General features: G+C 56.7%; 9 protein-coding genes across 9 annotated transcripts; 2 read left to right on the top strand and 7 right to left on the bottom strand.

Annotated features, from left to right (window-relative positions):
• Positions 1 to 3,012: 3,012 nt before the first annotated feature.
• SLS55_007601 (uncharacterized protein) lies at positions 3,013 to 3,877 on the bottom strand (the record flags this gene model as incomplete). Its single annotated transcript, XM_066779017.1, has 2 exons — positions 3,013 to 3,518; positions 3,871 to 3,877. The coding sequence occupies 2 exons, from the start codon at positions 3,875 to 3,877 to the stop codon at positions 3,013 to 3,015; spliced, it is 513 nt and encodes a 170-aa protein (XP_066631454.1).
• A 637-nt stretch (positions 3,878 to 4,514) lies between these two features.
• Positions 4,515 to 4,781, bottom strand: RCY1_2 (F-box protein: endocytic membrane traffic, recycling ReCYcling 1; the record flags this gene model as incomplete). Its single annotated transcript, XM_066779016.1, has 2 exons — positions 4,515 to 4,746; positions 4,774 to 4,781. The coding sequence occupies 2 exons, from the start codon at positions 4,779 to 4,781 to the stop codon at positions 4,515 to 4,517; spliced, it is 240 nt and encodes a 79-aa protein (XP_066631453.1).
• A 48-nt stretch (positions 4,782 to 4,829) lies between these two features.
• On the bottom strand, positions 4,830 to 6,934 carry RCY1_1 (F-box protein: endocytic membrane traffic, recycling ReCYcling 1; the record flags this gene model as incomplete). The annotated part of the gene is made up of 2 exons (XM_066779015.1): positions 4,830 to 6,807; positions 6,927 to 6,934. 2 exons carry the CDS (start codon positions 6,932 to 6,934, stop codon positions 4,830 to 4,832), a joined length of 1,986 nt encoding a protein of 661 aa, XP_066631452.1.
• Positions 6,935 to 8,609: 1,675 nt separating this feature from the next.
• Positions 8,610 to 9,149, top strand: SLS55_007598 (uncharacterized protein; the record flags this gene model as incomplete). Its single annotated transcript, XM_066779014.1, has 1 exon — positions 8,610 to 9,149. One exon carries the CDS (start codon positions 8,610 to 8,612, stop codon positions 9,147 to 9,149), a length of 540 nt encoding a protein of 179 aa, XP_066631451.1.
• Positions 9,150 to 9,410: 261 nt separating this feature from the next.
• STE24 (zinc metalloprotease) lies at positions 9,411 to 10,841 on the bottom strand (the record flags this gene model as incomplete). The annotated part of the gene is made up of 2 exons (XM_066779013.1): positions 9,411 to 10,772; positions 10,821 to 10,841. 2 exons carry the CDS (start codon positions 10,839 to 10,841, stop codon positions 9,411 to 9,413), a joined length of 1,383 nt encoding a protein of 460 aa, XP_066631450.1.
• Positions 10,842 to 12,098: 1,257 nt separating this feature from the next.
• On the bottom strand, positions 12,099 to 13,250 carry PCL7 (cyclin-like protein interacting with PHO85; the record flags this gene model as incomplete). Its single annotated transcript, XM_066779012.1, has 3 exons — positions 12,099 to 13,106; positions 13,210 to 13,217; positions 13,244 to 13,250. 3 exons carry the CDS (start codon positions 13,248 to 13,250, stop codon positions 12,099 to 12,101), a joined length of 1,023 nt encoding a protein of 340 aa, XP_066631449.1.
• Positions 13,251 to 14,207: 957 nt separating this feature from the next.
• Positions 14,208 to 14,590, bottom strand: PRE3 (Proteasome subunit beta type-1; the record flags this gene model as incomplete). Its single annotated transcript, XM_066779011.1, has 2 exons — positions 14,208 to 14,532; positions 14,583 to 14,590. The coding sequence occupies 2 exons, from the start codon at positions 14,588 to 14,590 to the stop codon at positions 14,208 to 14,210; spliced, it is 333 nt and encodes a 110-aa protein (XP_066631448.1).
• Positions 14,591 to 15,680: 1,090 nt separating this feature from the next.
• bem46 (bem46 protein, variant) lies at positions 15,681 to 16,362 on the top strand (the record flags this gene model as incomplete). The annotated part of the gene is made up of 2 exons (XM_066779010.1): positions 15,681 to 15,689; positions 15,736 to 16,362. The coding sequence occupies 2 exons, from the start codon at positions 15,681 to 15,683 to the stop codon at positions 16,360 to 16,362; spliced, it is 636 nt and encodes a 211-aa protein (XP_066631447.1).
• Positions 16,363 to 19,699: 3,337 nt separating this feature from the next.
• Positions 19,700 to 20,788, bottom strand: PXR1 (telomerase inhibitor; the record flags this gene model as incomplete). Its single annotated transcript, XM_066779009.1, has 2 exons — positions 19,700 to 20,738; positions 20,784 to 20,788. The coding sequence occupies 2 exons, from the start codon at positions 20,786 to 20,788 to the stop codon at positions 19,700 to 19,702; spliced, it is 1,044 nt and encodes a 347-aa protein (XP_066631446.1).
• Between the last annotated feature and the right edge of the window lie 3,957 nt (positions 20,789 to 24,745).

Below are 24,745 nucleotides of genomic sequence, written 5' to 3'. Positions count from 1 at the left end.
CGCAACGCCCGCGCCTCAGACAGAGCCAGACTCTGAGAAGGCCGGCGTGAGGAGCAGCGGCCCCCGGCTGCGTCGTGCCAAGGTGAAGGTCCACCAAGCTTCACCGGCCGTCGAGCTTGCCCATGATGGGGAGCGCGACATCGAGTACATGCCACCTCAAGAGATCCGTAGGTCCCCTTCCCGTCGATCGCGTGTCACTGGTGTACTGTGTGCTGATGAACCTTTGTAGCGCTTCCTGATGATCCTGAGGACTGGCCATCTGATATGCAGTACCCCCAGCTCGAAGGAGAGAATCTCATGCGTGGTAGCTACCAAGTTTACTATGACCCGGTCGATGACGACGGCGTCCACCTTTCTGACAAGCGGATTGCCGAGCAAAAGGCCAAAGTCAACGCTAGCCACGAGGCAATGCTTCAGAGGAACATCGAAGAAACCCTTGGGCCGTTGACAGAGGAGGAGCGTGAGCTCCTCGGTATTGCTCCTACGACATTGCCCAGACCCCAAGCTACTACAGTTCGACCGGCAAGCGTTGCGAGCACGTCCAAGCCCAGCGCCGCCACCACTCGCCGGCCACTGAGTGCAACCGCAGCCTCTAGGCCAGCCGCGGTGGCATCTCGAACTGTTGCCTCCGCACTCGCAAACACCAGAAACCCAACCGCCTCTATGCGAGCCCATGCGCGTTCCCGCTCTGCCCTGTCGACTGCTGCGCCCCCGACTGCTGCTCAACCTCGCCAGAAGCCCACAGCACCCGTCGCACCGAAGCCTTCCAACCCTTCTAATATGAGGCACCAGGCTGCTACAGCTGCGTCACGTACAACCCTAGGCTATGGAAAGGGTCGTACGATCAGTAGCTCTATCCGCAGGCCGCTGGGTGTGTCGTCCGGTAACCAGCAACGTTCCATCTCTGAGGGTACTACAGGTCTCGCTCACAGCGCCAGCACGGCAAGTGGGCGCCCCGTTGGACCCGGACATCCTCGTTCAGCTTGGTCTCGCCACGCGTCAAATACGACGTCCGTCGCCGATACGCGGTCTCAGGACGAGAATGATGACCCGGAGATGGAGATGATTCGAGAGATGGCACTCCGCAACCTCCGCCTGACCGATCGTCTGGGTGGTGATGACTGGTTTAGCCGGGCACAGTCGGGACCATCCGCCTTTGACATTGCTGATGAGGAAGAAGATTTCCAATTCACGATCCCTGAGGCATAGGTTCCCAGAACAACTCCAAACGACTTGACGAGGTCTACAATGGCTTGGATGTGCGATCAGATGAATTTGCCGGGTTTCCTTTACTCGACTCGACGTGTAGTATTTCTTCACCTTGCACCCTTCTTTTGCCTTTTTGTTTATCAGCTGGTTCTGCGGGTTAAGAAGAATTGGGATATGGAGAAATTGGAAATACCCCTGGTCACAGCGAATACAACGTCGCGCAAGAAGCAAGCTCTTGAAAGATTGGTCGTTGCTGCAAGTGCAGACGCCTACTGCTTTACGACTCAACTTGGCGCTCTGCAAGGATTATGGGACTGGGGGCGTATATTTTATCGGGCGAGCTTGGTTGCGCTACTGTACTTATACACTTGGGCCAACAAGGCTCCACTTGCATGTATTATATGAGGTTGGCGTTTGTTGTCGCGAGAGGTGAGCCTGACAGGCAGGACCCTCCCGTTTCGGATAATGTAGACGGCCAAACACCGCTGCAAAAAAAGACTATGCTCGGCGATTCATCTTGACGCAACAGTTTTTACAGCTGCGACGTGTTTCTCTCGGGAATTCCACTGTTTCAATGGGGTGGCATTGAGGCCTGCGTCCTTAGAAAGAGGGAAACCACCTGAAGTTGGAGCTGACATGTCAGGGACTGGAAACAGACTAGACAACGCGGAGCGCGCACATGGATGATTATTATTCTCTCATCTCGCATATTCCAGCTTTTTACTTTTGTCTTACCCATGCGCAAGACTGAGCCCTGGCACTTTTCGGCACTGCTCTGTCTGCCCTAGTTTTCGTTTCTAGAAACAAAAGAAAAACAAGGAAGGCATCGCCGTTTGCAGATGAGATGCTATCAACTACAGGCTAAGCAGCTGCCCTTGTTCTGCTTGATCGCATGTTAAATTAGCCAATGATCGCTGACCTTTGTGTCTTTTCGATCAATGGCGAATGTAGCTTGTTCACGTGCGCGAACCTCTTCTTCGGTGGCCACCCCGTCTCTCTCCTCAACAAAATCCAAAGCTCCTGCCGCCGTCATGACGAGACGAAGTCTTTTTCGACACTAGTTTAAGGCAGCTTCCTCAGCATGAGACGATAGTCAAGGTCAAAGGGGGGCGAAGCTGTCATGAACGAACAAAATCAAAGAAAAGGGGAACACAGCACTGGGAGCCAGTTCAAATGGTTCCCCACGGTTCGGCAGCAGCCGCCATCACATGAGATGAAAAGGAGAGTAGAATAAACAAGGCCAATAGTCCAAAACTCCGTACCTGTGCCAGTCGCCATGCTATTGAAATGAAAAGCCAAAATAAAAAAAAGGAACAAAAAGCCGAGGAGATCGGTGAAAAGGTTCGACTTGTTTTGATGCTTTCAAGTCGGCCATAAAAATCGACAGCACCTGCAGCGCTTGAAATGATCCAGGTGGCGACCGAAGAGAAAGCATTACTCGTGGCAGTTCTCGCAAAGCCCAAGTGCGGTTCTTGGGCCGCGGAACAGGCCGATGGAAAGATCTAGAGACGACCCCCGCGGCTTCGTTGGCTGCGCCGCCGCGCTATACTCACTCGTCGATGGCGTAAAGATTCTGGTTCAGAATCTTATTCATGGTGAACATGTGGACGCGGTCCTGTTTGAAGACAGCGCGCATTGGCTCGTCGCAGCGGATTTGGCGCTTGTCGTTGGGGTCCTGGAGATCCCTTTCCTTGACGTACTCCCAGATCTTCTTGACACACTGCGGACGTGACAGCTGGGTTTCCCCAAGAAGTTCGGACAGGGGCGCGGAAAGTATCATCGGTTTCTAGACACAAGGACGAGTTAGCACGCAACGCAGCTCCGCCAGTATTTGCGACCATTGCTAGGGTCGGGGGGACCTACGTGGAAACCCCCGTTCCGTTTCGGCTCCTTCTTGGATTCACTACCACTGGCCAGATCGCTATCATCGTCGGAGTTTATCTTGGTCTTGCTCTTCTTCTTACGAGACTCGCCCTTCTTCTTGGTGGGGGCCTTTCGCCTTGATGCACCGCCGCCACGAGTCGACCTGGCACGCCCGTTCTCCTCGGCCTGTAACCTGGCAGCAAAGGCGGCGTCGTCCTCTACAGACGTGCTCTTCTTGTGCTTTTTCTTGGGCGGAGTAGAGGTGGCATCCGAAACGTCAGATCCATTGACGTTCTCGTCAGGGTCTGGCCTCTTCTTCGACGAGGCTGGGGTGGATGTGCCAGAGCCGTTGTCTTGTGCCGAGCCGTTGGTTGCGGGCGCCGCGGCGGTAGGCACAGGCTCGATGGTCCCCGTGACGGCGTCATCAGCGGCCACGCCGTTGCGCTCTGAGTTGACTTTGTCGAAGCGCGCGAGTATGAGGTCGGTGATGGCGTCCTGGAATCGCAGCGCGTCAGCACAGCAACGCCTCGTGCCATGCGCGAACGGATGGAAGCTGGGGCGCAGAGCGCGCAAGATGTGGGTGGAGACTTACCTTCTCGGGGGTTATGTCGTGGTCGACGCGCGCTTGCAGGCCCTTGCGGATCCGTTTGGCGGAGACGGTATTCAGGTCACTGTGGGCAAGGATATCATCGATGATGACGGTGTAGGAAGCCTCGACTTCGGGCGGGACTAGATGGGGGCGGCACCGCGTGAGCGGACTGGAGCCGGTTGACCAATTGAGGGTGAGGGAGCACCTACGAGGCATGGCTGCGGGGGAGCGGTGGGTGCTGGGGGTGCAGCGGGCACGCTTTGCGGCAGAGCAGCAACGCGGGGGCCTTGCAGGCGGGCAACAGCTGGCAGGAGGATTTGCGAATATGGTCGGCGGCGACGCTGGTCTGGCAGCGCTTGGAGACGGCAGAGCGCGGCGCTCCTCTCGCAGCGAATGGCGCGTCGGACGGGGGAGTCCGGCGCAGCGCTGGGCTCGTGGGGAAGCTGGGGCGAGCGCAGCAGCTGCGGGCGGGCGCGGAGCTGGGGCAGCAGGCGTCGGACGTCACACGGGCGGGCGTGCACAGCGGATGGGAGGTGGATGTGCGGGCGGACTGGAGCTGTCGATGTCGATCCGGAAGAGGGAATCGTGATGCTGGCCGCCCTGACTAAGCAACAACGCCCTGACACTGACCGAGAGCTGCTGCACCCAACTTGCTTGTCTCACGCTGCGCCGTCACACGCCGGTTCCTGCAGCCTGCACCGTCCGTATCAAGCCACCTCCGCAGCCTGCTCACTTGAACTGGTATCCGTGCATTCATGCTGTCACTGCCAGAACCGGCTGCCAAAGAAAGCCCAATGCCCGCCGCCAAAAACAGGTGCCCGAGACGCCCGACGCTATGCAACACCCGATGCCTTCACATGACGAGGCAGCCTATGCCATACATTGCCCGCTCGACGTCCCGCTTGACCACGAACCAGTCCGCCCTGCGCTCGGCGAACTCATACACCTCCTCGGTCCGGAAGATGCCGTGGTACCGGTCGCCGTCCGCGATGACCGTGGCAATCTCCTTCGCGTCGTTGGCCGATATCAGATAGATCTGCGTGAGCTCCCGCAACGCGCTGAAGTACTGGTTCAGCGACTTGTTCCTCAACGTCACAACGTACGAGTGGTACGCGTTCATGTCGCTGTCAACGTCAGATCCAAGCTGCCCCGCAACCGTAGGGGTTCCTTACCTTATAAGCTTGATGGCACCGTCGATGCTGATGCGCTGCCGCTTGATGTGCTTGCATAGCGCCGTGAAAAGACGCACGCCCACCTCCTGGTTGAAGACGTCCAGCATCGTCTTGTCCGTGCTCCCCACCAGCATGTTTATGTGCGACGAGACGAGCTCGATGATCCTGCGTGCTGTGGTGCTCGGCCCCACGTCTGACATTTGCGCTGCAGCTTCGAGCGCCGTGCCTGCCCCCGGATTGAAGTCTTTCGGGTCTTGTGTGGTTGCGCAGAGATACTCGACTTCGTCCATCAGCACGTCTATGCCTTTGTTCAGTCCGGCCGCCACTCGCTCATCCAGCATCTGCTCGAACCGTTTCTTCTCCTTTGCCGCCTGGCTGAGGAAGTCGTCGCTCTCTGCAAGCTGGGTTGCCACCAGCTCTTGCTGGTAGAACACATCCACCATCTGCTGGATCAAGTCTCCAACGTTCACAAGTTCTAGGAACGTGACCAATGGCTGGACTCCTGGCTGATCATGCTCGCTGACCTCTCGCGGGTTGTATTTTGAAAGATGGTCAATGGCCTTGTCGAACCCAACTTTGATGTGGCCAGACCCGAGTATTTGCAGCAGCGCAACGAATATGACTTCACACTGCTCCTTCGACTCGGCGCCTGACTGGCCACCTATCGGAACCATTAGAGCCACGCGCTCGAGGCTGCCCTTGGCAAGGTGGACAAGGTTGAGCGCCACTTCAATGCTGAAGAGCGACTTGATCCCCTCCAGGCGGGAGTTCATTATTGCCGCCTTGGCAGCAAGCTCGGAGGTGGGTGCCATTGACCCGGGACGCGGGCTGCCAGAACGCTCAATCGGAACAGGCGTGGATGACCTCGATTGGCTCTTGATGCTACCGCTATCTCCGTTGACCGACGCCTGGTCCGCCGCTTTGCTGGAGGCGAAGGGCATAACGCTGACCGGCATCATTATGACTTTCTTGAACGATGTAAGGAAGTCTCGCTTGGCCACTTGTCGGTTGACGTTGGACATGAAGAACGATTCGGTCGATGCTTCTTGGTCCTGAAGCCTCTTCTCCCACGCCTCCACGTCGGAATTGGCCTTGTCTTTGAAGTAATCGATTTCATCCTGTAGATACAGATCAATGTGCTGCTCAAAGCATCGTGCTACAACGCGATGCGCATCCTCCTTGAAAGTCTTCTCGGACGTTTTGGTAGATTGCAACGAAATTTCGAAGCGCAGAGCTTGTTCAAATAGCCCAGAGACTGCCTTCAAGTATGACTCGATGCTGCGTTCGTGAGCCTCATCGAGGAGCGGGTTGATGTACTCTGAAATAACATCCTCCCCTATTCTTTCTAGAAACGGGATCATGACGTTGACAGACGGAGGGAATACTCGATCGATGAGGGAAGCTTGCTCGTTCAGCGCCGTTGCCAAACTTTCGAAGAATGCCTGGGAAGGCTTGAGTGCTATGCTGTCAGCCGAGAGGCCGCTGCCCAAGCAATCCAACGGGTCTCCCAGTCTTTCTTTGTGAAGCATTAGAGGGTGGTTGTGTATGAAGCTGTCGATGGCTGCAGCACCGCCGTTCAGAGTAACCAGGACCTGAGCATATTTCTTCATCCGGCCATCGATATCCTGCGCCTCATATCCCTGCTCGAATTCCCGAAGAGCAGCATTTTCGAAGAGACCCATCATGGTATCGAGCCTCTCCTCCCGTTGCCAGCAGCCCTGCGCATAGTCGCTTCGGGCAAAGACCTTGATCTGCGCCAGCATCTTTGCCTGTTGCTCTGGATCTCTGTAAACCCTGAATAAGACTGGGTCCATATGGCTCCTCGACCGGGCCAGGTCGAAGTAATACGGGGCCAATGATCCATAGATCTTCCCGTACTCCAATCGCGCAAAGCCACGAGATGAACGGACGTTGAACAAGACGTCGAGCGCGAATTCGGGGTCCCGGTAGCTCGTGGTGGAGGAGTCGAGTGGGCTGAAGCCGCTGTCCATGGTACCTCGGCGCAGAGGAAGTTCATGCGAGCTTCTCAGCCGGTCCTCTTCCATGCCAGCATCAAAAAGTGTGGTTCCGCCACCACCGGCAAGTCCATTCACGCTGCCATTGATCATGGCGCCTGTTCGTAGCGCCTCTTCCGCCTCTCGTGACCGCTGTGCCTCGAGCTTTCTTTTCATTGCATCCTCAAAGCGCTGCCTCGCCTCCTGGTCGTTCCAGCATCCCATGCTCTTGAGCCGTTGTATCCACCGGGTATCGTCGTAGACCATCTCTCGCATTCGTTTCGACGTGCGGGCGAAGCGGATCATATCGGGCACAGGCAGGTAGTCCAGAATTGCGGCTATGAGCTCTACAGCACATTAGAAGAGGGCAGAAGCAAACAGGAAATCCAGGCGTACCTGCGGGCAGCACCGGCTTGGTGCTGACTATGGACGTGGCGCGCAGCGACGATAGGACATCCTGGCGGGACGCGCCCACCACGGACTGTCGCGTGAAAGAAGACATGGTCGGAAGTCGTTCAAAGGCGTCCGGGGTTTAGACCATAGCTCGTGGGTGGGTGGTGGCGACTCTGGAGCGTCGCGCGAGGGCCTGGGCAGAGATTCAGGCGCGGGCGAGGTTGCGGGCGTGTGAGGGGAGCTGGCTGCTGTCTGGGGAGCGTCGGAGGCCCCCGCCGGGGGGCAGCAACGCCATCCACCAGCCAATGGGAACGCCGCCCTGCCATCCAGACTTGGCCATGGCAAACAGAATGCGCTTCCCGAAGGACAAACGCTCAGTATCGACTCCGCTTCAGCGTGCGTAAGCCACCAAGCTGTGCGGTGCAGGCTGCACGCGCGGGCCTCGGCGATGCTTCCCGCAGCATACGTTTGCTAGGTGGCACAACGCTGCCGAGGTTGTTGTATGAACGCGTTAACATTCGTCGTCATTGATTGTACATTTTTTACTGCCGCAGGCGTGCGCGGCGTAGAGAAATCCTATCTTCAGGCCTCCCCGTAAGAGCCATTGCCTATTGCATGTGCTGCCAGAGCGTAGCGTCTGCCGGTAACTTCAGCTAACCAATGCAGCCTTGCTCGCGAGCTTCCTGCCCATGTCGCACGTCCCGCCCGTGTCTGCTCAGTGGCTGAGTGTGCCCCTTCCTTTCGCCTTTCTCCTCTTCAGCGTAGCCCTTCCCTTGCGTGTCCGTATCCGACTCAGAAAACCGTGGCGTCTCTTGCGTACTAAGTTGGTGGGCTTGTACGTGTCTCTGGGCCCGTTGCGGACTTGAATGCCTTGCAAGGCCGGGTGCGACGAGACCTTGGGAAGCACATCGGGCGCATCTGAGGTTGTGGCCGAGGCAGCAGGCGAGATATGAGCGGGTTGCGCGGTGACGATGACGCCACTGATAGGAGATAATTGAGGCCTTCTGAGTGAGAGAATGGAGATCGACCGGAGCCTGGGCTCTATATCAGTAGATGCCCGAGCATGAAGTGTATGTGAAACCATCCATACTGTTGGACAGCGACGGGTGTGGGCCGCAATGCCAAAAACGGCGGTGCCGCCGCAATAGCAGGGCGCGCGAGTGTCCGCAGATAACGGGTGCCCTGCATTTTGAAGGGAGCGGAGGGGCAATGTTGGCTTGCGCGGTGGTGAAGGCACGAAGCCGCAGACCAGACCGAAGCGCGTCCAGCCGACCTGCAGCAAAGGCGGTGGCAGAATTTTTCCAGACTTCTTCAACTTCATGGGCAAATTCCCGCAGCATCCGCAACGACGCACTTCTTTTCCTCTGCGCATTCTCCGAGATCCTCGAGATGAGTCTCAAAGCCTATGCCCCGCACGTCACTCTTGGCAGCAAACCGCTGTCAACTGGCACTGCCCAAGAACTCATCGCGAACTATCTGAACGAATCCGAATCCAATTCGCACCTCCACCCCGATGCGCTCTTAACGACATCCGACGTACAGTATGCCCCGGCCGGCGTCTCCAAGGGAGGGATTATTATGCACAACCTGCGCCGGGTCGAAGCTGGGTTGAGGGGCGAGGTTCTCCAGCCCGAGGTTCCCGAAGTGGCTGACGACATGGTACTGGACGACATGGCCGACAACACGCAAAAGCGTATGCACGCCGACCAAGAGCAACAAGAGGAGGGAATCGAAGTGGGCGAGATTGGCCAGCGCACAAACGTCGTTGCTGAGGGCGGAGACATTCCTAAAGTTGTTGAAGAGGACGGCGCAAGGACATTGGGCAAGAGCAAAACCGACAAGGATGCTCGCAAAAAGGCCAAGAAAGAGCGCGAGCGCCAGCAGAAGCTCGAGAAGGAGGCGAAGAGAAAGAACAACTCCGAGGCCTAATTGCGTCCGCCCCGAAATAGGAACCACAGCTCCCCGAGCGACATGTTTCACGGACGTCTGGCGCAAAGCAAGGGCAGGGATATACTTGAATTCACATGATCAAGCGGCTCACACACGAAACCCATTGCGGAGGAAACCTCTTTGCTCGTCATCCACGTCCGACCAATCGAACGTCGGTACATGCATTTTCCCCTCTACGACAGTTCCCAGGGACCATAAGTTTACAATTCACGGTCAGCAGCCTTCGTGGGCTTCTCGCTATCATCGGCCTTTGACCCCTTCTCGCCTTTGTAACCAATCTCTCGCAGGCGTTCCGTCAGGATCGGGTGCGAGTAATGGAAGCTCGAGTACATCCAGTCGGCATCCATTGCTGACAGATTTTGAATCTGAAGCTTGATAAGTGATCCAGCAAGCTCTTGAGAGTACCCTTGCTTGACGGCGAACGCATCTTAAACTGGATGTTAGTGTCGGGCATTGCCTTGGGCCTGGTGCGGACATACCAGCTTCGAACTCAAACTTCCTCGTCAGGATATTCATCAAGAGCTTGATAACCGAATCAGTCGGTCCCAACACCTCGTTGAACAGGAGGAAGCCAATGAGGATGGGCTGCTCAGTGCGAAAGCCGAAGGATTCGAAGAGCGAGCGATTGTTGATGAAGACCGAGAAAAGGGCAAACATGTAAAACAAATGGAACTGGCTGATTCCGAGCAGCTTCGTTGTGTGACCCATGCTCCAGTGACCAAGCTCGTGCGCCAAAACAGCTTCGACCTCCTTGTTGGAGCTCTTCTCCAGAAGCGTGTCGTAGATGACAATCTTCTTCTTCCATGGTAGGCCAGTGAAATAGGCATTGCTGTGGGCGCTTCGCTTGCTTCCGTCAATGACTTGAAGCTCGGTAAGGGGAAACTTCAGCTTCGCTGCGAGAGCCTCAACCCCCTCCTTCAGCGGGCCGGGCTCAAGAGGAGACAGCTTGTTGAAGAGGGGCACAATGAGAATCGGGTAGATGGTGATGGCGGAAACCTGAACGGCAAGCATGAACATCCAGAGGTAGTAGAAGAAATTGGTGCCGGTCTTCTGGATGATGGCCAAGAAAGCGCTCATGATGGGCACGCCGAAGACAATGCCAAGAGCCTGGCCCTTGAGCATGTCTGTAACCCATAGCTTTACCGTCAACTTGTTGAACCCGAACGTCTCCTCCAACACGAAATTCTGGTAGTATGTGAAGGGCAGGCTGAAGAGGGTGTCGATCAGGCTGAAAGCGAAGAGAAACAAGAGCGAGTGGCCAATCTCTCCGGAGAGGAAGGACGGGGCGAAGCGGGCAAGCCAGACACCTGTCAGGGCCCAGATCTTGGGGTACCAGTCGTACTGGATAGTTGCGAGAGACTTGAGTTGACCGAAGAAGGAGGACACGAAGCTGAACTTGGCCTTGGCGCGGCCGTACGCCTGGCTCTTGTCGAAAGTTTCCTGGTTCACTTCATTCTCAAGGGCCTTTGGGCGCGCCGTACGCTGGTAGACGCCGAATTGGCGGTGGAGAAGCCAATTTTCGAGCAAAAACTGGCCGACGGAGAAGCCCAAGACCAGGTTCTTCCACGGGAAGAACGGGCGGTCCAAGAACCGGGCCAGGCGCTGGGACTCAGTAAGCTCATGTCACTGCAAAACGGGGAAGAGCCGCACCTGCAGCAGTGCCTGGATCATGGTTCCGGTAGCGTCTGTAAGTCGACGAGTGGGTACGGTGCAAGTGCTCCGGCGCTGCTCAGGCTTAAGAGGACAGACAGCGCTTGGGGCCTGCACGAGTCACGTAGCCAAGACGTAGGGCTGACGCTCCGACCTGCCGTTTCCACAACACGTGCAAGCGGTCCCTCAACGGTCACGTCGCGTCGTAACGCATATCATAGTTTGAACCACACATGCATGAGGAAATAATACTGCGCTACCGCCACGCCCTGGTCTGCCGTCGGAAAGTGTGAAGAAGTCGCCCTCCGCAAACGCTGCCATCACAAAACGAACGAAGAAGCCATCCTCTGCCCATTTCATAAGAACCTACGCCAAACACCTCCCCTTCGTACCTCTACTAAAAAAAAAAAAAAAAAAACCTCGTGACTCCGTGACACACTGGATGATAAACGAAAGACATTAGTGAATCGCCAGACCCCGGACCAACAGCATAAGGAAAAGCACCGAGAATGATTCATAACCGCATCCCCCCAGCCCGCCGGTCTGTGAGATGGAAAAAGCGTCAAAGTCCAGAGAAGACAAGAGATGCACGCAAGACAGCAGAAGAAGAAAGAAACAAGGAGATGTTGCGGTCTCTGGAAAGGTAGCAGATCAGGCTGGGTATAGTTTAAAGGGCGGCCTTAAGCAGTCGGTGCAAAGAGACCTGGAAGGATGAAGACGAGTGCCAGCATGACCCCGTAGGTGGCGCGAGAGGAAAAGCTCGAGACAAATTCTATGCAGGACTTCTCCAGAAAAGGTGCTTCTATCACGGCGGACTTCAGCAAGACGGAATCTTCCTAACATCCAGGATGCCTCCAAATTTCGGTGTGGTAGGACGCGAGCCTTCTCAATATCCGCCTTGTCGTCAAGCTCATCGTCTTGCCCGCAAAGTATTGGTCATGGCTGAAATCTTGGCGACCCCTCAACAGCCTCGCAACAGGTCTGGTGGTGGCATGCTACCAGCGACGCTCTTCAGAAGGGCAAAAACGTATGTATCAAGAACCACCCACTTCAGGAAGGTGTAGAAGTCTGCTGCGAGCGCTGCTGCTGCTGCTGCTGCTGGGCGACGACCTCGCGGGCATAGAACTCGACCAACATAGTCCCGTAAGCTTCCATCTCTTCAAGCGGCACGGCTAGGCGGAAATCGTTCAACAAGAGGAACTGGAGTTCAAGGTGGTTCAATTCTACAAGCGGCAATCCACCAACCTAAGGCTTGTCAGTTCGCGTCTAGTATGCCAGTCAGATTTGCGAGCTTACCTTGGCGTATCTCGAGTTGGTGTAGAAAATGTCGGAAAAGAACTTGCTTGCACAAGTGACACCGGCTATGACCAGACGGTGGATGTTGAAGCTGTCAACGACGAAGAACTGAGACAGATTGTATGGATCACACTCTAGGGGAGGGTCTATCTGTTGCGGAGGCGAGGGCGGGTGGTCTTCTTTGACAGTGGCATCGCCTGGCTTAGCCGGCTTCCCAAGCGAGCCGGATGGCGGAGGCGTTGCAGCTTGGACTTGCTCTGGCCGCGGTGACGATCCGCCAAGTGTAGTCCCGGACATAGACACGGAGCTCTTCCGGCTTCCTTCGCTGGCGGCTACGGAGCGGTCCAATGACTGCTGGTTGGCCTGGCGGAGGCTCTGCATCAGTCCGGAGTTTACTCGCTCCGTCATACGATCGAAGTAGACCAGCAGGCTGAGAAAAACCTCGTACGTCGTAGGACAGTACTTGTGTATCCGGGTGAGATAGCTCAAGATGGAAATTGTGGGTACGTTCTTGCCATGGAAGGCAAGGACGCTGGTTGTCTGTTGGCTAAGCCCAGTGGTGCCCTCAGGCGGGGGTATTTGCCGGTGCAAATGCTCGTGTTGACGGTCATTAGTGGTGGTAATCTTGGTCAAGAGGCCTGCCACCATTTCTATGATATCCGACACGGGCATCTCGCTGATTTCATACTGCGGGCCAACTTCATTGGGATTTTCACGCGCGCGACGCGCTGCGCGAGTCTGCGAAAAAGGGCTGGTCTCATCGGCGGCAAAGCTCTGGATGTGAGACAGGCTTTTCACCTTTATCCGTTTCGGAGATGCGGTGGTCCGCGGCGAGGCCTGGGCCGAAGACGAGGCCGACGACGAGGGCAGCACGGCGGGGCGTGGAGCCGGCGGGGCAGTGACGGCCTGGGTAGGCGTCTTCTGCGACGACTGCGGCTTGAAGCGCGGGCTCGGCGGGGGCTGCGAAGGTGTCTGAGATGGAAGGTAGTGCTGTGGCACGGCGTCCGACATGGGCGTGTCGACGGGCGCAGAGGCAGTGCGCGAGGCGTGATGGTCGTTTTGCGACGGCCGAGAGGATGTCGATCGCGGAGACTCGTGCGGCTGGTGGTGCGGGTGCGCGGCGGCACCGAACATGGTTTGGTAGGGAAAGGAGTGGTTGACCACGTCGCTGCTCGTAATCACGATGGAGCCCATACCAGCGTGTTGAGGCGGGAGGACAAAGATCTGGCCGGCAACAGGATGTCAGCAAGCCTCAGACCAGCAGCGGCGGGCTCGAATCTCGTCTGTGGGGAGGGGCGGTCAACGCTCGATGCAGGGGGGTGCGAGTGGAGTCGCAGCGAGCAAAGCTTCGGGCACGTCTCACGTACTTGGCGGCGAGGCGCGCCAGAGCGGGAGAGCGACGGCGAGTAAGCGCGCGGGGCCCGTGGCTTTGCCTGTGACGTGCTGCGGCGGCGGGCGTCGGGTGGAGAGAAGGATGGCAGCCGCTGGAGGTGAAGGGCAGGGCTGCGATAACGAAAGGAGCCGCGTCGCTGGGCGCAACGACGCCGGCCGACTTGCTAGGGGACAAGAGCCGGACCCACGCTTACCTTGAGATGAGATGCGCGAACAGATAGGCCGCGGGAACGGGGAGGGGCGCAGCAGCGAGCGGCGGGAATTGGGTGGATGTGTTGTGGTGTTGCAGAGGCCGTGGCGCTGCGCAGTCTCTTGTTCGAGGGAAGCCTTGAACTGGTGGGCTGCGCTTCCAATTTGCCAGGGTCGTCGTCACAGCCAGCGCCAAGCGCCGATCCCGTCCTTCCCTGTGTGCACACCACCTCAACGCCGGCCTGGCTTCCCTTGCGCCCGCGCCGCAATCTTCTCCACTGTTACAGCGGCAGGCCAACGGCCCTGTATGCGCTTGCCCGGTTCTGCGGTCGTAGCTGGGCGACCGGCGAGACGCAGAACCGCCGCATCTCGAAATCGTTGCTTGTCTTGGGTATGACGCCACCCGGCTTGCCATTGCTTACGAAGTCTACGCTACAGCACTACCTGCGCCAAGCCGGCCTCTATCCTGGCCCACATCAATCATGTTGTCGTTCCCACTTCGTCGCCTGTCTACGTTTGCCTGCCGGGGCCACGGTAGTCCTGGTCTGGCAGATACAGGTGTCGCTGTGCGCCGTTCGCCGTCAATACCACCATGCGGATCACACCGCCGGAGCTGCCGTCCCACTTGATGGCCTCTCGCAGGGCTCCTTTGACGAAGTTCACGCCCTCTTCCTCAGTCATGCCCTCCGTCCAGTTTGCATCGCAGTAACCATAGATGTACGTCGATCCAGAACCGCCAATCGAGTAAGCCTGCTTGTGTAGAGAGCCGCCGAGCGGGATAGAGTAGACTTGGCCGCCGTGGCGGGGATCGTAGCCTGCAATGATCATGCCCGCGCTATGACACCGTCAGCCGGTCGTCCGTAGACCAATGTGTTTGTGACGCACCTTAACATGTCCTTGTTGTCGTAGCAGAGCTCTTGAAACAGCGCCGCGGCCGTCTGAGTGGTCGGCCTCTCATTGTTCATGATGCCGTACATGCCCAGGTGGTAGTGGACGATGTCGGCAACAGCCTGTGTGTCGGCGGCCGAGCCGGAGCGGCAGCACCATATCGTGTCGTGCACTTGCGTAAGCTTGTCGGTAACACGGTTGGCAATGTAGGCCCCAGTCGTCGTCCGGCTGTCTGCGCCAAGGATCACGCCGTCCTTGAAGTTGATGGCCATGCTAGCGTAGGTCAGCGCGGGCGTGGTGGTCGAAAGCAGGACATTGTGTGGACGTACATGGAGGTCCCGAGGCTGGAGCACGGGTTAGCAGAAGAATCATCAGGGGCTGATGGGTGCAAACGTACTTGACCTCACCCTTCTTCAGGTGGTTCATGTCAACGTGGATGCCATCTAATGTCCGTTAGCAGCTGGAGCTAGAGCTAGAGCTGGAAGCTGTGGAAGCTTCAGGCGGGAGGCGGCTTGCCTTCACCCAGGGCTCCGGATAGCTGGGAGATCATGGCGGCGAATGTGGTCAGATAGCTATCGGATAGGTGATCGACGCCGGCGTGGTGCGGGGAGGCGATGTCGTGGCGGGCGGGAGGTCGATGGGATGGATGGTTGGTGTCGGCGGAGCTGCCACAGAGCTTCACTGGAGTTGCGTGCAAGGCCAGGCACCCAGGCCACCAGGCTCCGCGCGTAGGCTGGTGCCTCCCGCTGCCGGCATTTTCCGCCCGTGCGGCGGCGGCGCGTCTGAGCGTGCACGCGACGATCGCTGCCTTCTCGCGCCCCCACAAATGCGTTGATCTTGCTCAACTCCTGACGGACTATACATACGTGCCCATGACCGCGCCTGCTGCTGTCCGCTGTCGTTTGCGCCTGCCTCTGCCCGCCTTTGCTCGCTCTCCCCGGGCAGCCGCGACTCATGACCTGGAGATCGCTGTTCCGACTCTCAGGTAGCTCGACACCGGCCACCAGTCCTCCGCCCTCCTCGCCCACCTCGCCCAAGCTGTCGCACCACAGCTCGCGCGCCTCCGCAGACTTCGACGCCGACGCCTACTCGGCCATGGACTCGGTCTTTTCCTACCTGCGCATCCCCATCCTCGCCTCCACCGGCATAGCCACCGTTCTCAGCGGCCTGCTCTACTTCAAACAAAAGTACGCATCCAGTCCACCGCGCGCTCAATGCGCCCCGCGACTCGGGACACTGCGCTGACCTGCACCCGCCCAGTGATATCATCTACCCCCGCAACATCCCCCCAGGCGCACGAACAGATGTCCCTCGACCCACCCAATTCGGCATCTCCGACTTCGAAGAGCTGATGATCCCCACTCCTGACGGCGAGTCGCTGAGCGCATTCTTCATCCGCCCTGCCAACAAGCAGCATGCTCGCAACGTCACCTTTCTCATGTTTCACGGCAACGCCGGCAACATTGGCTACCGGCTGCCCATTGCAAAGATCCTGGAAGCGGAGCTCGGCTGCAATGTCCTGATGCTACAGTACCGCGGTTACGGCCTGTCCACCGGCACTCCCAACGAGAAGGGCCTGACAATCGATGCACAGACCGGCCTGGACTACATCAGGCAACGCGCAGAGCTACGCGGCACGAAGATTGTGCTATACGGCCAGAGCCTGGGTGGAGCCGTCAGCATCGGGCTCGCGGCAAAGAACCAAGAACAAGCCGACATTGCTGGCATCGTTCTCGAGAACACATTCCTGAGTATCAGGAAATTGATTCCCAGGTGAGTGGATCTCCCGCTTCTCGTTTCTCTCGTATTTAGTGCTGACTTCATCAGCGCATTTCCACCGGCGAAATATCTTGCCCCGTTGTGCCACCAAATTTGGCCGAGCGAGGACGTGATGCCAAAGATCAAGGACATGCCCATTCTTTTCCTCAGTGGCGTGAAGGATGAGATCGTGCCGTGAGTATCCCCGGTGCAGAATCGGGTCCGGCGTTTAATCAGTAACCTTTGGTGTCAGGCCGTCGCACATGGCCAAGCTTTTCGACCTTTGCATTGCCAAAGCGAAAGTCTGGCGCGAGTTCCCCAACGGCAGCCACAATGACACAGTGGCTGAGCCCCTTTACTTCGAGTACATTGAGGATTTCCTCCGCAGCCACGTGCTTCGCAAGTCTAGTCCAGAGAAGACAGCGCAGACCAAAGTTTGAGTTCGGCACCTCTCCCACCACCGGAGCATGATTACTCACGATGCCCCTGAGAATGGCGTCGCATTTCTCATTACTGCAACACCGGCGAAAGGCCGGCTTTCGAAATTTGCCAAGCCTTTAGGCCCGCACGAGTGTTGCTAATTCTCTACGGTGTTGGCTGGACTCTGGACGCACTTGGAGGACTTGCCGGAGTGATCGGAACAAGGCGGGACCGAGTTGCTTCGGTGCATTCTCTCTGCACAATATGCCGAGGTCTCAGCAACTCCGGTTTCCCGGCAGCTCTTGGCCGCATCTTCGGGTCTGAGGGTGCTAGTGTCGTCCACCACGGTGCTCTAGGATGCTTGCGCTGAACGAAGCGTGAAGACAATATCAGGTGGTCTTCATATTTCAGGGGAATGGTCGACGGCAAGGACATGTTTCCCATTGTAGCGGTGGCTGAGACTAGCAGAACACCGAGGTATCGCAATTTGACATGTCGGGCAATGATCCCCGAGCAAGCGTCGGAATGGGCGTGTTATAGCGCTGGCAGAGTCGCTAAGAGTGCGAAGGGCAGGAGGGCTTCAGTGGAGATTTGATATATCCAAGGAGTTTTTGAAAGTAATTTGCGCCAATGCCGATCCACCGAGGGGCAGTCGGCGTCGAAGGATCGATGCGAGCAGGAGAGGTCGCCGTAGCGGCCAATGAGACGACGGCGATATAACACACAACCGGGCCGAACTGCAGAACCAGACCCGGCCCGAGGCAACAGTGCCAATAACGCTAAATTTCTGCACCACTTACTAGGCGAATCAAGATTACAGCGGCAGCGTCTTCCGTTTGATTGTGCTTGCGTCCGACATCTATCCTCTACTCTGTAAACTTGTGCGGGTGCGCGTCCTCTGTCGGCGACCTCTTCGACCCTGTTTGACGCGTTCTCTCCTACCGCTGCGTGCGCATTCGATCCTCGTAGGTCACTAATCATTGTGACGGTTACTGACCATCAAGTGAAACAAACCAGCCAAACTAGGATGACGTCCGTTGACCCGATTAGGCAAACGCCGCAGGAGCGTGACAAATTTGTCTTGCCCATCCGCCTCGCCGAGTATTATTTCGCTCGCCAGCAAGGGACTTTGCATAAAATCCCCGGTGGCATGGCAAGGATGTGTTCCTCTTCGCCAGGGGATAGCTGGTGTTGGGTCGCATGATCGCAGGTTTGGTCGTGGTGCGGCACTTCCGACGAACAGGTGCATATCCATTACTCTGCCTGGGTGCGTAGGTACTCGTGCCTGACAGTTCCGATCGCTGAATATCGGCCTCTGTCTAATCCAAGCACTTGCTCCCTTGAGCCAAGAGAAGGTCGGTTGAAAGGGTTATCCGAACTCTGGAAATTTTGTGGCGTCAGGGCGACTATGTCCCGGATTAACTTCGAGCAGCATAGTAGGATGAAGGATGTTCACCATCCACGGCACATCTCTCTAGAGTGTATCGGCCGGCTTACGCGGAAAGTCAATGTCGACATCAATGCCGTGTTTCTGTATGGCTTTGAGACCGCATTCACATCTGGGATTTTGTTCGGGCAGAAGACTGGGCCATGCATGCTGCAAGATTATTTGAAAAGTGCGTCCTCCTTTACAAACGTTTGGTACAACAACAGGTGCTGTCTTCGACCGCTGCCCCCTTTCCAATGTTCGCTCCGCCAATGCGCTGATGTAATCTGGCGTGGCGGCATTATTCATACCGAGCTCAGAAACATCGAATGTCCAGCCAAAATCGAAAGACGAAGGCGAGCGAGGGAAAGAAATAGAAGAAATGATAATGATCCTACCTACTAGCTTGTGAACCTATTGACGCAAAAAATATCTGTTCCAACTTACTAAGTGTCCAACACACTGTAGACGCCAGTTCAACTGGCACTGCCCGCTGCTGATTGGAGAGCGAGGAAATGTGCCGATACCCATTTTCTATCTGAGAAACGCCCCGTCCAGCAAGTCACCTCTACCAGCGACTGGCTGGCGCCGATTAGAACAGAGTACCGAATGGACAACGTCGGCCTTGATTTGGTAACCACTCTTGCCCCAGCGAAGGTTGAGCCAGTTTGTGAGAGCTTCGGATGAGCCGTTGAAGTCGTGTTGGTCATACTCCTTGAGGATTATGGCGACAATGGGAGCATCGGGAAGGAGGTAGCATTTCGTTGCCATTGTGTAGTTGAGGAAGCAACGCCTTCTGTTACTATAGAGATTAGCCGTGAGAGGAGTGATGGCGATACTTACCTGAAGGCTTCTCCACTTTGTTCTTTCGCTAACACGCAATACCAATCGCAAGCGCCGCACAGCAAGCGGTAATGATCGGGTCCTATGGTGAGAGGGCCAAAGATCCACTGTTGTGTAGTGATTGTGGAGGATCGTCGGCACTCTTTATATTGACAGGAGGCGAGGGCTTTCATGGGCGTGGGAACAATGCCTTTTGTTACTCGGCTTTGTGTGCAGAATTTCTGCCGTACATTGTTGGCATCATTGAAAGCGAAAACCAATTCTGGAATGGGGTATGAAAGACAGTAGACCACAATACGTGACCTCCGAGCCGAGGAAACCATGGCTGGTGGAGAAATTAATCTCTTGATTCTGAGAAGGGGCATAAGACAGCTCCAGGGCCTACTGAGAACTGTAAAGGATACCGTCCTTCTAAACCTGGATCGCAAGGATTTATTTTGCGCTCTGCACATACGGGATGGAAGCCCAGGCCCAAACAATTCTGTGTGATAATTCAGGTCCTCAACTGCCCACGAAGAAAGAGAACGATGATTCCCGCGCAACACTCCGGAGAAGGGTAATTTTTCTGCAAGTCCACCGTGATTCCGCCTGCAAACCTCTAAAGAGAGAAAGGAAACCCCAACCGTGAGACCACCAACGCCTTGCTCAAAGCTTTTTGGAAATCCAACTATGCCTCCGCTTTGATCATGAAAATCTCCTTTAATGCTTGTGGGTCCATCGATGCCCTTTTCTTCTGGGCGATATACCGCTGCCGAACGGCAAGACGACCTCCAGCAAACCCGGCGGTTGGTGTGCTGGTTCCAGACGCTGGTGCCGAAGTAGCCACCGAAGTAATGTTTTCTTCCTCCGTAGATGAGCTGTCACTGCTTGATTCGGCCTTCTTCTTCTGCCCCTGCTTCTCTTTCCCAGTCTTCTTCGATTCCTTTGCCCCCTTCTTGGCGAGTCGTTCAAGCTTGCGTACCTTTTTGGCCTCCCTCCGTGCTTTCTTATCTAAGATCTCGCCGTCATCCTTCCCCCCAGCCGATGCAGAGGTTGAGGTAGCGTTGTCGGTATAAGGGACCTTGGCGTCCAGTCTCTTGGACTTTTTTGATTTGGATTTCCTCTTGGACTGAGTTTCGTTGTCGTCTTGGCGGGTCGAATCGGATTCGTTATGGGGGTCCGATTTCCTCTTCTTCTCTCTCAGCGCCGACCCGCTCTCCCCATGCTCAGATCGTTTCCGCTTCTTCTCGGCCAAACGGAGATCCGGCTCCTCCGCCTCGATAGCGACTTGCTTTACGGCACTGTCTTTGTTGATGAGATCTTCGATTTTGTCGCCAACCAGCAGACCGCCGCTAACGAAGCGGATGCCACCCCAGCGCTGGTTGGTGTAGACTTGAAGCTTCAGATCACGCTGAGCGGACTCCTCCTTCTTAAGCTGGCCGTCGCTCTTGCCATTCAGCCGGCCAAGTAGACCCTGGAATGCGCTCAAGCCGAAGGTCTCGTTTTCCGCCTTCCCTCGCTTCGCGCCCAGACCAAGGGTGTCGTCCTTCACGGCAACCCTGATGTGAGAGGCGTTGGCGGCCGTGTAGTGGGCGGCGTGCTTTGCATCTTTGGCACCGAGGAATGAGCCTGGTGACCAGCCCTGCTTGAGCAGGATCTTGTGGCCGAAGCGGTCGGTCGACTTGCTCCAGTGGGTGTTGTTTGGGTCGGCCGAGATTTTCGTGCGACTGCAATGAGTTAGCAATAGGGAAGTAAGAAAGCTCTGAAAAGACGGCATACTTCTTCGGCCCTGCGAGACCCATTGTGAAGCTTAAGCGGCACGCGAACGCAGTACGTGGAGAATAGAAATTTTGGCGCGGCGCCGGGACGAAGGCGGAGACGGAGGTGCTCGGCGCCCGGACTTGGGTTTCGCCGGCCTCCAACTCGCTGCCAAGAAACAGCCCGTAGGTAAGGCCCGAGCGATGGCAGCATACAGCCTCTTCACAGGTCACCTCAACAACTACAAGCCTGACGGTGGTTCTTCACATTCATCCCAATGCCCGGCCACCCCACAGACCAGCACAAGGCATGGTTCGAGCCATCCCCTCTGCAACAGCAGGCTCAAGGTGTTTCGCAGCACAGAGAGCCAAGCTTGGAGGATGACTTGGATGGCATGGTCAACAACATGTTCGAATCCGTAAGCCACTGGTTGAGCCGAGTCGCACTTCCCTCTGTTTGTATTGCTGCAACAGCCGACCCCTCCTGCCTCCCAATCAGTCACCGCTTCTCTGATATTGTCATTTGCTGCAGCCGCCCGTACCTTGCCATTGACGTAGGTGACGCAGACACGACATCGCCGAGAGGCAAGGCGCATTAGTCTCGCAAACAACCACCAGGCTCGCAAAGCTGAAGCCGAAGGGAACATCAACAGGGCTTTTGACGATAATGGGACGAATGCGTCAGTCGTCCGGAACCGCCCCTGTTCTTGTTCATGAGGATGAGTGCTCACGACGATCTTAGTCTCCGGCTTCGCAAGGCCCAGACCGCGCGTTTGGCTGGCCTCTTGAGGCGAAAAAGTGAAATTGAACACTGCATGGCCACCAGCGTCAAGACCGTCGAGCGAGCGTACCTATCGCGGTCTGCACAGCTGAGGGCCACTCTGGAGAGCCGCATGGCCGAGCTGCAATGAAAAGGCTCCTCCCAAAGCTTGGCTCTTCGACCACACAGAAGGTTCTACGCAGAAGTGGAGACAGGGAACTTTGTTGCACTTCGTTCCAGGGCGACGTCTTGCGCTCATCTGCTCATCAGAGGCGGGATTGGTTTGTACCATTGCTGATCGCTGCTGGTATGACTCGCGATGACAGGCTGGCAACCGACGACTGCGGCCCAACCGACTTGTACATGCACGTTGCATCATTCTCGCACAGAAGACCGGGTAATTCTCTACGGCGGCGGCGGACAAGGAGTGGCTCCGGAGTGCGCTGACTCTCAACATGCGTTTATTTGCTGCGTGCGTTTCAAGAAAATCGGGTAGCCATGCAGGAAGCCCGATGACCTAAGAGGGGAGTTGCAGGAAACGAGGAACACCCTGGAGGGCGGGACGGAGCAGTATAGCGCGTTACATGGCAGTCAGAGGGCAGAAAACTAGAGTCATGCTGGGGCGGATGCCCACCGGAGGCTTGGATCAGACGTGAGAAGAGGGACGAGCACCCGGCAGTTACGCGAAAAGGCCGGCGAGACACGGGGTGCTGCGGGCGTTCGCGCGGGTCAACACCAAGGGTCAGGTACCTCGTCCGCCTGGGCGCACGGTGAGCGCACGACGATAAAGGCAGCCTCCCCGCGGCAAGTGATGCAGGCGCCCGCAACGCAGGGTCGGCATGCCGCGTGCTCCGTGCACGGGCCCGTGCGCGCAAGTGGGAGATTGACAGCTGAGTTTTTCCTTGTGGCCCGCGTCACATGGGATTTGACGGGAAAGACGGTGGTGAGCGAGTCAGGCCGCTGTCGCCGTCGGCCGTGTTTCGGCGTGTGAACGTTTGCCCAGCAGAGGGGAGAAGGGCCGCCTGCAGCGGCCGACCTTGCAGCGCCACAGCTTGGCTTCAGGGTTCAGCCGGGCAGGGTCCTTTGGCCGAGCCCAGAAGTGGCGACGGCGGATCTAGGCCCCGCCCGCGCCCATAGCGCACCAACGAACCACATCGCTCGCCCAGCACCTGCAGCCCTTCAAACCACTCCCTCCGATGCCCTTCTCTTTCCACCTGCCAGTGTGCGTGCCTTCCAGCGCCGTCAACATCGACGCCCGCTGGCTCGCCGGACGTGGTGCCGTGTCTCGCTGCGATCATGCCGCCCGGTTACACGCCGCACTAGGCGACGATGGTCCAGCTGCTGCGTGCCATGGCCTGATTCAACAAGTGGATTCTTGCTCGCCTCCTACCTAGCGGCCGCCGCTTCCCTCCGCCGTTTGCACAATGTGACTTGCCGATCCTCCTGGAAGCCCGTCTCTGTGTTTGTCGTAGGTTTTGCCGTCGTGGTACGCCAGAGGACCTACCTATGCGTAGTGCATTTGCATCTGCGTCCCCGGGCCAACTGCGTGCTCAGAGTGACCTCAAACCTCGGTCACTCGTGGGACCTTCGCGGCCACATGCCTTGTGCTTGTAGCCAAAAAAAAAAAAAAATTACCCGCCCCACCACCAGCTGGAGCACTTCGGACTTTCGCTGGCCAATCCCGCTGCCGGTAATCCCACCGCCGGCTCTACGCCTGGCTAAGTGCGGAAATAGGGATGCTCAGGTTTCGTAACCCATGCTCGGCGCCCTCGCTGCCAGCCGGCTTTCCGTCGACGCCACTTCGTCATGGAAACGTGGTCGGGCCTCTTGCGAGTTCCACAAAGCCACAGTAGCGGTCCGGTCGACCTACCTCTTAACTGCTTTTGCACTGGCGAAAGTGCTCCTTGCTTTGGGTCATATGGGGCATGATCCCCGAAGCATTGCGACGGCATTTCGCACCAGTCGACCGCCCGATTCTCCGCGACATAGCGTCAATGACAGAGACACTTTCGTGCCTTTCGCCCGGACTGGCGGGCCATGTGGACTCTTCCATCATCTCGTCTGGCCTGCTTGATGCTCTTGCGGTCGCTAACGAGATGGGGTGAGAATCCAGTGGGGGAATAGCTTGCTGTGAAACTTGCATTATGATGGGCTTGACATGAGAAAATATCAAAGGGCTAGAATATCGTCGGGAGATCTAGAGCAGGGGAATTTTCGAGCACGAGAATCGCCATGTACCACGAAGCTGTAGGAAAACGAGAACCCCCATGAAAGAGAAGCAGCAGCGAGGTAAAAGCACGGGTGACTTGAAATGATTGGATAAACAAACTAGATACCTACAGAACATCGGTCCGTAACGGTATACATTAAATGACTTCTGCAGTCACAGGATGTCATTAGAATCGTTGCTTTGTGCGCTTTGGAGGGCGACACAAGAAATTAGGATCCTGGCCCGGCAGGATACTGCTCTCCAGGGGAGCGGAAGGCGGCCCGAGACATAAGATCGCCCATGCGATGCAGTTGTTGAGCTTCGCCATAATCGAGATTGCATGAAACCATCAGAAAGGTCGCATCTGCGGTCCAGCCATTTGACCAGGCATCGGCATAAGAGGTATCGCAGGGGGCCCAGCAGCCTGGGGTCCTAACCGATGGAACATTTGGATGAGACGCTTTCCAACGCCCGGTTCGAGCTCTGTTCCGTCTCTTGCTATTTTCACTTCTCTGTTTGCATTCCAAGGATTCCGAAGCCCTCTCGTCCTGTAGAATGGGAGCCGGTTCGTTGAAATCCAATCAATCCTAAACGGCTTGCCCCAAGTTTGTGGCGTATTGGGACCGTCTAGTTCGACCGGTTGCACCGATCCATCCGGCTTATTTTCCTCCTCTTCATCTTCAGAGGGGTCTGCTTCCCAGAAGATGGTGCCACGTGCAGAATCGTCGATTATACGTCCTTTGGGTGCCCATTCTGTCGCCGGTGTCGGTATAGATTTGGGTGTGTCTGATGTTTCTGAAGCTTGGGTTTCAGGGACAGAGTGTATCAGGTCGATACCATTGTCGTTGATAGGAGATGCCATGCGGGCGTATCCAAAGTATTCACCTGATTTGTTAGCAGAGAAAATCAGGTAAACGTTCTCGGCAGTCTATTCGTAGTTAGCAAGTGAAGCTCAATTGGCTTGTAAGGTTTCTTGGGCTACTTACGTCGTAGGCTTTATTTAGAGCG

Source organism: Diplodia seriata (assembly GCF_021436955.1).
Source record: "Diplodia seriata strain FDS-637 chromosome Unknown scaffold_7, whole genome shotgun sequence".
In the NCBI taxonomy this organism is placed as follows: domain Eukaryota; kingdom Fungi; phylum Ascomycota; class Dothideomycetes; order Botryosphaeriales; family Botryosphaeriaceae; genus Diplodia; species Diplodia seriata.
The sequence above is the reverse complement of the archived record's forward strand: the minus strand, read 5'-3'. Positions and strand labels throughout refer to the sequence as shown.